General features: G+C 50.8%; 1 protein-coding gene across 2 annotated transcripts in view; it reads right to left on the reverse strand.

Annotated features, from left to right (window-relative positions):
• Positions 1–3006: 3006 nt before the first annotated feature.
• The window catches only part of OLFM1 (olfactomedin 1), a 33119-nt gene continuing 23128 nt past the window's right edge, over positions 3007–12997 (reverse strand). For both annotated transcript variants that reach the window (XM_005529210.3, XM_005529209.3), the window contains exons 5-6: positions 7850–7956; positions 3007–4850 (exon numbers count right to left, since the gene is read on the reverse strand). In XM_005529210.3, coding sequence (XP_005529267.1) covers positions 4176–4850; positions 7850–7956 — 782 coding nt within the window. In that variant the 3' untranslated portion in view covers positions 3007–4175. The remainder of the gene's footprint in view (positions 4851–7849; positions 7957–12997) is intronic.

The following is a 12997-nucleotide window of genomic DNA, read 5'->3' on the forward strand; positions in this document are numbered from 1 at the left end:
CGATTTATTTTTGCAGATCGATGTTTTGAAGCAGGCGTGTTCTTTTGTCCTGGACTCCTGTCTAATGACCACGCTGACTGTGGGGAGCTCGGCACGGGGTGCTGTTGGTGTGGCAGGGAGCCTGGGTGGGCTGTGCGGTTCTCAGAGGTGCCCTGCCATGTGCTGTGCTCTGAGTGAAAGCTCTCCCCAAAACAGGACACATTGGCTGGGACAAACTCTGTCAACACCTGCAGAGGTCTTGCTGTAAGATGTGAGGTCCTGTCTCTCCCTGCTGGGAGGTTTGGGGTCCCATTTCCCTCTGCTGTGAGGTTTGGGGTCTCATTTCCCTCTGCTGTGAGGTTTGGGGTCCCATTTCCCTCTCCTGTGAGGTTTGGGGTCTCATCTCTCTCTGCTGTGAGGTTTGGGGTCCCATTTCCCTCTCCTGTGAGGTTTGGGGTCTCATCTCTCTCTGCTGTGAGGTTTGGGGTCCCATTTCTCTCTGCTGGGAGGTTTGGGGTCCCATCTCTCCCTGCTGTGAGGTTTGGGGTCCCATCTCTCCCTGCTGTGAGGTTTGGGGTCTCATTTCCCTCTGCTGTGAGGTTTGGGGTCTCATTTCCCTCTGCTGTGAGGTTTGGGGTCTCATTTCCCTCTGCTGTGAGGTTTGGGGTCTCATTTCCCTCTGCTGGGAGGTTTGGGGTCTCATCTCTCTCTTCTGTGAAATGTGACATCTTGCAGAGGAACCTCCTCTTTATTAGAACAACTCCTAGGATGGAGGACACAAAGCCTGGCTGCTGGGACAATAAACCACACCCCAAAGCAGCCCAGCACGTGGTACAGCCAGGATTCCCACCCGCTTTCCCATCCTGAAACCCTGGAGGAGCTGGGCAGGAGCAGTTCCAGTGCAAAGCTCAGCCCTGGTGCCATCATCAGCCTCTGTCCCATCGACTGCAGCAAATCCAGCCCTAACCCTTACAGTAACAGTGTGCTGTCTTTCAGTGAGTTTGCTCTGAAGAAATACATTAATTAAATAGAAATGACTGCAGGTGCCTTCCTGCTTTTTGGCTTAACTGATTGCTCCTGTGCATCGAGGATCAATACTGCTGCCAATTACACGATGGGTCTCCAGCTCCCCTTTTTGAGCTTCTTGGAGGGAAAACCACTGCTAAGTAGCAAAGTTCTCCACAAAGCTGGCAGTCCAGAGAGCTGGAATTGCAGAGTGCAGCAGAGGGATGAGTCCTCAGAGAGCTGTCCCCATTCTGCATCCAGCCAAGGCTTCGGTGCGAGCAGCAGTGCTGACACAGGGCAGGCTCAGCCCTGTGGAACTGCCTGGAACATCAATCGGGGGAGGATTGCTCCATGCTTGTGGCTTAATCCAGCTCTGAGAAACCACATTACACTGTTTTGTTTTCTACACAGTTTTGTCTTCTTCCTTTCCCCTCCTCCTGTTGAAGAGCCCAGCAGGGAACTGCTGCAAAGGCTGAGAGTTTGAAATCCGTATGTGCAGCTTAAAGCAAACACCGATTGCTGATATTCAATCTCCTGACCCTGGTGATCCCTCTCCTTCCCAGGGCCCTAAACCATCCATCTGCTGAGCCTCACTGGGCCACTTGGCTGAAAAATTGTCATTCCTGGTGGTGCTAGACCTGGCCAGTCTGTGGGGGAAGAGGGAACAAAACCCAGTGCCACCCAGTGAGCCCTTTGCAGCTTGCACAGGGACCATGCCCCAGCTGCCCCAGGGGGCTCCCTGGATGGGTGGGAAGGTGCTGTCCCTTCACCTGGAGCTGGCTGGAGTGGGAATTGCTAAATATTGTTCTTCTGGGGGTGCAGGGGGAAGATGGGACCCCACATCTCACAGAGAGAGAGATGGGACCTCAAATATCACACCAGACAGACCAGGAGACCCCAAATCTCACAGAGAGAGAGAGATGGAACCCCAAATCTCACAGCAAAGAGAGATGGAACCCCAAATCTCACACAGAGATGGAACCCCAAATCTCACAGAGAGAGAGAGATGGAACCCCAAATCTCACAGCAAAGAGAGATGGAACCCCAAATCTCACACAGAGAGAGATGGAACCCCAAATCTCACAGAGAGAGAGAGATGGAACCCCAAATCTCACACAGAGATGGAACCCCAAATCTCACAGCAAAGAGAGATGGAACCCCAAATCTCACACAGAGAGAGATGGAACCCCAAATCTCACAGCAAAGAGAGATGGAACCCCAAATCTCACACAGAGAGAGATGGAACCCCAAATCTCACAGAGAGAGAGAGAGATGGAACCCCAAATCTCACAGCAAAGAGAGATGGAACCCCAAATCTCACAGCAAAGAGAGATGGAACCCCAAATCTCACAGCAAAGAGAGATGGAACCCCAAATCTCACAGAGAGAAAGATGGAACCCCAAATCTCACAGCAAAGAGAGATGAGAGCCCACATCTCACACCAGGGGGAGATGAGCATCCTGTACCCCTGGGAGGGCCCTGCCCTGGCAGAACCAGGAGGGCTGGTTGTGCTGGGTGCCCAGCCCCAGCAGTGACAGTCACTCCTTGGAACAAGTTAAATAAAGGAGATTTTTACCTGTAGCACACTCAGGATGGGGAGCACTCCAAGAATCCAAGAAGGAATGGGATCCAGTTGCCCTCAGCAGTCCGAAGCAGAGCTTGCAGCTCCACTAAAGGTGGCAGGCACTAAGATTTCCTCCTGCTGTGGCACCAACACTGGACACTGTCAGTCCCTGAGGGGGTGGCCGGACCCTGCCCACAGCAGGAGCAGCCACAGGATTTTATTTCCTTGAAGCAGTGCCTGCTCCAGCTGAAAATAGGGAGTCCCTCCAGAGCAGAGAGCCAACCCTCTGCCCTGCCAACCCCCAGCCTCAGCCACACATCAGGAAATATTCCCTGGTAAGAAACTCAGGATGGCTGCTCAGCATTTACCCCAAAAAATTCCTGTTCTCCCTCCCCTGCACTCACTCACTCACTCACTCACTCACTCACTCACACAGGGAAAACAACAAACAAAGCAGGGAAGTCTCCTAATAGTTTTATTGTTCCTTAGATAACTGTGGATAGTACAAAGTTTTCCTCTTAAAAAAAATTAATTACCTTCACACTTCCATAAACAAAGCTTCCCATGGGAATCTGCTGCCACAGAATCTCCACAGAAGCGATTTCCAACCACCATAATGCTATGTAGATAGTATAACAGTAAGAGAATATTCCTGTAATTATCAACATGAAATTGGTTACCTGTGTATAAGGGTGAACACTGACCTTTTTTTTTTTTTTTTTTTTGCCTTTTTAGAAACGAAAAAACCATCATTTATTAAATCCAAACTACATCATTGCATTTACAACATTCATTGCATAAACTGGACATACAAAGTTTTGCCACCTCTGGTAAATAACAGACATACATTGTACAATATAGTTGCTGAATACATAAGTTCAAACAATATGGGTACAACAACTTGTTCATAATACATACTTAAACCATCGTGTTTAATAAGTTACTAAGACACAGATCCATGAGCTACTTCGGGTCTCAGCACAGTTAATCTAAGTGACAGGAACACAGTTGAGAGAGACGGTAGCTGCAATGGAAGGCAAAGAAAACCAACCTGTGACAGGTCTTGTTGAGACAGCCAGAGCTCCTCACGGGTCAGCTTTTCCTGCTTTTCCTCTCCATCACATCCACATCCATCACAGCTGCCCGTGGCGCCGGGGGAATGTCCATGCAACCCACACACGGAGGAGAGCGAGGCTCCCGAGGGTGAACTTCCAACAGTCATTGCCTTACTGCTTGAGGATGTTCTCTAGGTTTGCTATCAGAACAGAAACAAAACAAAACCCCAAACTGAAGTGGTTCTCTGAGTGCAGTTCCAGCTGCAAGTACATGGTTATTCTTGAGTCTATAACACAGGGCCAGACTTCTAGAAATGTAGAGGTAATGCTGATCTGTCAGGTTTATGCTGAATAATCCTCCATGACGTTGGTCTTAATTTTGGCAGCTGTTTATATGTTTACTTATTTAGAGTATGTTTCCTTATTAGCATTTCTTTTTTAAATTAGTTTCTCCCTTTTTTTTTTTTTCCCTTTTTTATTATTTATTTATTTGTTTGTTTTTAACTTTTCACTTCCATTGAATTTTTTTTTTCCCCCCCCCCCCCTAAACCCAGTTTCTAACCAAGGCCGGGCTACAACTCGTCGGAGCGGATGACGTGGAAGAGGGTGACGTTGTACAGGATCTGGTGCCCGTTGTTCCAGGCGTAGAGAGCCCGATCCTTGGGGTTGTAGTCCAACATGGAGATGTGGGAATACTTGTTCTGGAAGGGGATGTCGATGTACTCGTAGGTGGAGGCGTTGGTCTGGTAGGCGTAGTGCACCTTGGTGCCGCCCGAGTAGCCGTTGGTGACGTAGAGGGTGCCGCAGATGATGAAGGCCTCTCCGGCGCTGCGTTTCGGGTAGCTGGTGTTCCAGGTCTGCAGGCTCTGCAGGGTGTTGGGGTCCAACTTGCTGATGACGATGTTGCCGGCGTTCTGGTTGGTGGCGTAGACGGCCCAGAGCCCGTTCTCGTCCACCATGAGGTCGATGTCCGAGTGGCCGCCCCAGGCGTAGTGGTACATGTTGTTGTAGCCGGCGTAGTCCAGGCTGCGCGTCTTGAGGATGGTCTCCGTTTTCAAGTCGAACCTGATGATGATGTGGCTTTGGTATTTGTTGAAGTAAATGGAGCCGTTGTAGACCACCTGGCCCGTGCCCGACCACGGGTGGGGCAGGCGGTGGGAGGTGAAGTTGTCGGTGTTCATGAAGTCCGCCATGGATTTGTACTCGCGGACGAAGCGGTTGTTGTGGTAGCTGTCCATGTACCAAACCTGCGCAACGCAAACACGTTAGAGGGGTTAGGGATCGCCTCAAAAACTCAAAAAATTCCACAGCTGGGGGTCGTGGAATCGTCATAAAACCGTTTGGAATGGAGCTTAAAATTCATCCCTGACGAGGACACCTTCCAGCAGACCGGGCCGCTCCAAATCCCGGCCAGTCTGGCCTTGAACCCAGCCAGCACCTGTCACCTACATCCAGAAATAACCCAGATTTCTGCACCCCCAAATCAGCCAAGCTATCTCCTTGGTTTAAGTGCTCCCCTGGGAACGCTGCGTGGCTGGCACCGCCCTCCCTTCCCGAGGGCAATTAGCAGCTTTTCCCTGGCTAAACCCAACATTTTCTGTCGCTGCTGCTTTTGCTTCCCGCGGTAGCACTCAGTAAATTACAGCAGCTGCTGTGCACAACTCCATTAATTTGGAATGCGGGAGCGAGGGATGCAATCACTCATTGTCAGGCAAATTCAGGCAAAAAGTCCATATTGGTTTAAAAATCATACACTGCTGCATCAAAAGCTTAAAGCGAGGCTGCTGAAATATAAGAGACAAAGACATCTAAATCTTGCTCTGGGTAGATTGGGGAGAGATTTTAGATCATCATTTAAGTGCCAGTTCACTGGGGACACTGTCTAGACTCCTTAAAAAAAAGAAAAAAAGAAAAAAAGTGCTTTTGTTATATGAAACCAATTGCGAGGCAAATGACCAAGCTGTGCAGTTAATATCCACAAGAAATATCCAGCCAGCCACTGACATTCTGGATGCGGCTGCTGCCTGAAAATGAGAGAGCTGCTTTCTGTAAGAGCCATTTAGGAAGGAGAAAAGGTAAATTTAGGAAGGAGAAAAAGTAAATTTAGGAAGGAGAAAAGGTAAATTTAGGAAGGAGAAAAGGTAAATTTAGGAAGGAGAAAAGGTAAATTTAGCAAGAGGAAAGCCTTTAAGGCTGCAGATTTGGGTGATGGAGTGCATATTTCTTCTGCAAACCCCTTGCAAAATCTGACAGCTCTGTGTCTGGAGTGTGATCATCAGTCTTTGAGAAGGGCAGCCCAACATTTGGCTGCTGCCTTTGGGAAGTCAGCTGGGGTCTCCAAAAACTTGGGAGGGAATTTCATCTTTCCAGCCTTACCTCCCTGGAAAGGCTGCAGAGGTGGGGAATGAACGGGTGCCAATGGCTCCAACCTCAGCCCCAAACCTTGGGGGTGGCTGCAAAAGCACCAGAGAGCACCCAGAGCTGGAAACGAAACTTCAGCTGAACCAGTTGGGGAAATTATAGTGGGAAAAAAATATCCAAAACACAACTGACTCTTTGCTGCTCCCGTTTCGTTATCTGGTATTAAAAATTCAGCATGCAAATGTGTTGTGCTCAGTTTTTAAAGCCCAGCAGAGCCCTGTGTCACCAGGCAAGGGCTGTAGGGTATTTCAGCAGCATTCCAAACCCTGGAAAGGCAGAGATTGATGGATGTCCCATCACAGCAGCTAGCTCTGAGCAACCTCCTCCTGTCCTGCCCATACACAGCAATCCCAGCTCTCAGCATCCACCTGCTGCTCCCACAGGACTCACAAATCTCTCCCAGTTGTGTTCTATGGTTTCATGACATGAACAAATGATCACATGAACACCAAACACCTCCTGGGGCTCAGGGACAGGAGCTGGGGCTGATAAACTGCCCATCCTCACTTTCCCACTCTGCTGAGCAGCCAGTGAAGTTCACTTATTGGTGTGTTCCTAATAAAATTCCCAGCAGGTTTTATATATTAAATACACAGAGAGGCTTGGGAAGTTCCAGCTCCAGTCTGCAGCCTACTTGTACAACAAAAATACACTGCAGAAAAAGGCATGGCTAACAAAAAAATATCAAAAAACAGCAGTTTGAGACAAAACTCTCTGAAGATACGAGAGGATCCTTAACATCTGAACCACCAGCTTCAGCTGAAAATTGTCTTAGTGCCAAGGGAAGCAGCAAACACAGCCTGAAGGGGACAAGTCTGTCCCCTCTTTTGAACAAAACGAGACGTGATGTGGGTAAAACCTTCCCATCTCACCTCTAAGCAGGGTTTTATTTGGGCTGGAGGAGAAATTTTGCTTAATAACTGTAAAATATGGAGGTGTTGAATTGGGGACCAATTCACCAGCCAGTGGCCGCTGGAAGGAAAGAGCCTGACAACTCAAGTCACCTTCAAAGAAACCACCCATGGGTGACTTCTCCAGAGCATCCCTTGTCCTCTCTTAGCCACAGAGCTGATGTCAGGGCACAGATCCCAAAATAGGTGCCCTGATCCAGCCCTTGCTGGTGCCTTTATCCTTTGAAGGATGCTGCATGCAGGAGGGAATTACGGGCAGCCAAGCTTGGTGCTTTTTGTTTTGTTTTGCTGCCTGCAAATCCTCGGCAAACACTCGAGATATTTTCCATTCCATCAGTCATGGGGAGCCGGGATTGATTTTCAGCCAGTTATTGGCCTCCTACCTCCTTGGGATCAAAATTGAATGGTCTGAATGGAAAAAAAATAAAGACCAAAACAAAGCAAAACAAATCTCTCTCTCTCTGGCTGCAGTCAGTTAATTCCTCCCAACAATGAAGGTGGAGGATGGAGGGCAAATGCAGGCAGATGACATTATCAGAGGTGCTGGCAGCAGAAGAGCAGCAGGGACCAGGACTACGGGTCCCTCTGCTCAGCCCCAGCTCCCTCCTGGCTGTCAAACACAGATTAAAAACCCAAAACTCGGGGTTTTTCCACCCAGACCTCGTGGTGACAATTCTGAGCCCATGGACCCTCATGGCTGCAATGAGTTTCACCTGCCCAGGAAAGGGATCTGTGCTCAGCTCCTCATCCTCCCTCCCTGGGGGATGCTCTGCCCCCTCCTGCTGCCAGCAGAGCCCTGTGGGATGAATGGGGACATTCCCCAGCTTTCCCAGGGCACAGTCCAGGCTCTGATGGATATCCACTGTCCTCAGCCACGCTGGTGGGACACAGGGGTGATGCTGTCACGCTCTTACCTTGTTTTCTCCCTCAGGAGCCAGAGGATCCGTCATCCACGATCCAAAGCGGGACCCCGAGGTTTTAATTGTGATCGGGTCACTTATTCCAGTCAGCTTCCCACAGGCTGGAAAAGAGGGGAAGGCTGGTGAGCACCACGAGAGGGGCACCGGCACCAGTCCCACCCGCTCCCCTCTGCCCTGCCCAGGGCTGCTTTAATTACAGGAATCGGGTCAGGAACAAGTGTCGGATGCTTTTGTTTGTTTCACACCTCTTAATGACAATTGTCCTTATGGCTGTCCCCGAGAAAAGGAGCTTTGCTGAGCTGTGAATGTCATGGAATTGGGAATGAGAGCAGCAGCCAGGTGGAGGAAGGAGCCTCTCTGATCCAGCGGCTGCAGCCAAGATAAAAAAGGCAGCCGTAGCTATTCCAGCCCTGCTGGAAATGTGCGTTTGTTACGAGTTATGCAGAGGAGAAAAAAGAGGAAGGTGGATAATGGCAGGCAATATAAATCTCCTCCCTGCAAAGATCATTTTCCAGCCGATTTCCCTGTTCCCTCTCGTGTTGCACACTCAGGATTCACTGCTGGATCCACCAGCCTCCTCCAGCCAGCTCTGGGACAGGAACCCAAACGCGGCAGGATGGAGGTGGGAGCGTCCCGAGGATCCCTCAGGAGCTGTCCCGGGAATCCTGCCCAGCTCAGCCTCCCCAGCACAGGGATGGGCACGGCTGAGCGCTGCCAGCCAGCTTGGAGCCACGCTCGGGGGCTCCAGATGTGATCTGCTGAATTCAGGAGATTTCTGATCTCCACATCTGCTGAATTCAGGAGATCTCTGATCTCCACATTGCTGAATTCAGGAGATCTCTGATCTCCACATCTGCTAAATTCAGATCTCTGATCTCCACATTGCTGAATTCAGGAGATCTCTGATCTCCACATTGCTGAATTCAGGAGATCTCTGATCTCCACATCTGCTGAATTCAGGAGATCTCTGATCTCCACATCTGCTGAATTCAGGAGATCTCTGATCTCCAGATCTGCTGAATTCAGGACATCTCTGATCTCCACATTGCTGAATTCAGGAGATCTCTGATCTCCACATCTGCTGAATTCAGGAGATCTCTGATCTCCACATTGCTGAATTCAGGACATCTCTGATCTCCACATTGCTGAATTCAGGACATCTCTGATCTCCACATTGCTGAATTCAGGAGATCTCTGATCTCCAGATCTGCTGAATTCAGGACATCTCTGATCTCCACATCTGTTAAATTCAGGGAGCCAGGGCAGTGCCTTGCTGGGTTTTCAAGCCCTAAATACGAGAGGAAGCAGCAGCACCTCTCCTCCAGCTCATTCCCCATCCCTGGCTGGGGCTGTCCGTGGATGTGGAATGCTGCAGCCTCAGCACAGCAGCTGCAGCCACATCCAAGTTCCTTTTCCCAACAACATCCCCAAGTTCCAGTAAAGCTGGCACTCTGGTTCCCTGCCTCACCAACATTCCAGCGAGTGTGCAGTGAGCACTGACAGCTGAGGAGATGAAGGTGCCTCGGGAGAGACTGGGGCTGGTGGGGGATTCCTGCTGGGTGGGGAGAGCTCATTTAAAACCCAGACACATCCAGGGCAGAGCAAGACAAGCTCAGGGCAGAGGCAACGGGTGACAGCCACCACCTGAAGCTCAGGAGGTGTTTCCTGAGCTCTCCTTTTTGATGTGGGAGGCTGTGACAGGCTGGGGAAGGGGAAGGTGGCAGTGCTGGGGTGGAGGAGCAGCACTGCAGTACCTGCTCAGCAGAACCCAGGGCTGGGCTGCAGGTGGGAGCCCCTGCAGGTGCTGCTGGGACACAGGGAGAGCTCTGCCTGCTCAGGACAAGGTCACCCTGCTCCAAATTACCAAGTAAAATCATAGCATGGTTTGTTATTAGGGACCATTAAAGGTTGTTTAGTCCAGCCCCCTGCAATGAGCAGGGATGTCTTCAACCAGATCAGGTTGCTCAGAGCTCTGTCCAACCTGACCTTCATAGAATCACAGATCTTACACCCTGAGCATTTCCAGAACTCTGCAATTTCTCTCAGCTGCCTCTCTCCTTGGCCTGTTCTCACCTGCATTTTAATTCCTCATCAGACACATCAGACACATCCACCTGTCTCAACTCTGAGCTGTGGCCAAAGGGATCCCCTTAGCCCAGGGCAGAAAATAGAGGAAGATATTCCTGATGTGCACCAGCAGGACATGACCAAGGGCACCATCAGTGCTGCCACAGCCTCCAGACCCAGGCAGACAAAGAGAGATGCCACCAAAAAGCAGAGCTCTCCTGAGACACAAGGCACAGGAGTTTGCCCTCCTGCCTGCTGCACTCCAAACCTCTCAGCTCAGAGGGAGAGCAAAGTACTGCAGAAGAGATGCAATGGGTTAAAATGACAAATTTAAATGTCTTGCAGGGGTCCAGCCTTCCCCTAATCCCAGATCTGCTCAGTGCTGCCTTCCATTATCACAGCCCTACATTGCTGTCGCTTTATCTCTTCCTCCCATTTCCCTGGAGAGGAGCGTGGTATAAAAGCTCATTGATTTAAAAAAAAAAAAACAGTTAAAAAAAAAAGCAGCAGCAGCTGATAAGGGTAAACCAGTGTTGTTTGCAACATCTCCTACACGTTTAGCTAGAGGCACACACAGCCCAGCTCCTCATGCAAGAGGGTTGTTCTCACACAGGGCAGCGTGTTCTCTCTCCTGGTGTAAACCCATCCCAGGCACTCAGCTGCTGGTGGGAATTTAACACAGATCCTTTAAGATCCCGAGTTAGCTTTGCTGGGTTTGCCACGCAGGCATGGAGAGCTCCAGCCCCTGGGACCCTCAGGAGATCCTCACCACGCTCTGAATATCAGCAGCTGAGCCTTCTGCAATCCCCCATCCTGCTGGGATGGCAGGAGTTTGGGATGCTAGGGGCATTCCAGGTCACTCAGGGACAATTGTGGCACAGAAAAACACATCCTGGTGCTCAACCAGGAGTCCAGGACAGGGGAAACCTGTGAGGAGCAGATTTTAGGAGCTGCCTTCACTCCTTTTTGCCCAGCGCTATTCAGGTCCTTTCCCCTGGACACAAATCAGCCTTTTCCCAAGCGTCCCTCCATCCAGCTGACTCTGTCCTGCACCTCTGCACCCTGCCCTGAAATGCAGCCCCTTCCTCCAGGAATTTTCCAGCAGGACTGGGTGAAACCCGGCACTTGGCTCCTCCCAGGATGCCAACACCTCCGCTCCAGATCTGGGATCTGGGATCCTGCCCACAGGTCCTGCTCGGCAGCTCCTCCACCAACGCACAGGCACCAGCACCAGCTCTTTCCTTCTGGGCTCTGCTGCTCCAGCCGGGATCTTTCCCAGGAAGCCAAGGATTGATGCCCCCATCCCATCCCATCTCCAGGGCAGGGGTGGGGCTGTGGCAGCTCAGCTGTGCCTGGATCCTGCCTCTGTTGCCTGATCCAAAACCATCAGGGATGGGGCTCTATCCCCATCCCTCCCCCGGGATTTTTCCCAAGGAAATCTTGTCCTGCCTGAGTTAAATTCCCTCTTGATCCAAGGAGTGACAACCCCTGAGCTTCCTCTTAGGAACATTAATGGAAAGGCTAAAATCTCTGTATAAATAAGGATCTTTAGGAGTGTAAACAGAAACACAGATTGAAGCTGCCATTATTGATTTTTTTTTTTCCCCTCCACACACATGCCAGGGTCAGGAAGTGTTTTCACTATTGATCCATCAATAATGCTTAGGAAACCCAAAATGCAAACCAGGACCTTGGCTACGGAAAAGGCTGCTGCACTGTCAAGGCTCCACCGAGCTTCCTGGGAGAGGTGAGCTGGATGGGAATGTGCCACATCCCTCCCCTCCCCTTGGCCCCTGCTTGTTGCTGCAGCTCCCTGACCCTGTTTGGGGCACACACACTCCAGGGGAGCAGCAAATCCCAGCTAAAACGTTCTCCTGGAGACATCAGTGAGCCCAGCTGAGCAGAAAACCTGCAGCAGAGTGAAATCCTCAGCAATCAGGGCCTCATTGTGTGGCAGCAAAGCATTTGTGAGGCTGTTATCTGAATTTAACTCAATTAACAACCATTTCCAGTGGTTTACATGCCAGAGAGATAAACGGCATGGGAAATTCAATCCGTGCTGTTTCTTTTAAGTGACCAAATAAATCACCTTCCTGAGTGAGCAGCAAATCCTCTGGGATGAGCTTTTGGGAGGCACAGAATCCATCTCTGTGAGCACCCAGGGCTGCTGCCAAAGAGCTGCCCTGACCCCAGAGAGAGAGCAAGGGTAGCAAGAAGCCAAAAAGCCCAGCTGAAGACTCAAAAAGATTTAAAAGAACACCCAGAAGTTTCTAGACAAAGTTACCTGCAAGAGCTCAGCATCCCTGCCTGCCTCATTCTTACCTGAGCTACTGGTCCCAACTGGACCTGAGTGTGAGGGGATGGAATGAGCAGAAAGGGTTAATGTTCCAAGAGCAAATTCTACTTTTTTGGAGCCCTGAATGATTTGGGAGCTACTCCTTAAAGCCTGCCCAGGGTCATGGGAGGATTGTCCCAGACCCCCTGGTTGGAGAGGGGCTGTGGGGGCCAGCGTGGCTTTGTTTAAAGAACAGTCCCCAGGTTTAAAGTCTGGAATCCCTGCTCCTGCTGCTCCTCTCCTGTGACCCACAGCTCCTCCTCATCTTCAAGGGATGGGCTGAAGGCTCTGGGTGCAGCAAGGGCATCCCTCCTTGGGCACCTTCTCCTCTTTCTCCTCTGCCTTCAGCAGGGAGGGATGAGAGGATCCATTCTCAGAGCAGAGCTGCCCTTGCTGGGGGTGTGGGGCTGCCAGGAGCTCCCTGTGTGCCCACCCCACCCTCCTGGGCCTGTGCTCCTTTCTTATCTTTCTTTCTTAGCTGTTCATCCTTCCTTGTCATCCCACAGCACGGTGCCCACCTGATAAAGCTCCAGGAATTCGGGACCAAGCCGTTCCAGCTCATTCCTGTCCCCATCAGGCTTTCAGGGGGAAGTTCCAGAGCGTGAGGGCAAGGTCAGAACTTCCCTCCACGCCCAGCCCTGCTGCCCTCCCTGTGACCATCATGGACCAGGAAGGGGCAGAAAGGCCTGTCCTGCTCTCCAACCAAACCTGGGGCACCAGCACTCATTAATTAATCAAAT

Source organism: Pseudopodoces humilis, chromosome 22 (assembly GCF_049639895.1).
Source record: "Pseudopodoces humilis isolate 2021_Gansu_Grassland_sample_001 chromosome 22, ASM4963989v1, whole genome shotgun sequence".
Lineage (NCBI taxonomy): Eukaryota > Metazoa > Chordata > Aves > Passeriformes > Paridae > Pseudopodoces > Pseudopodoces humilis.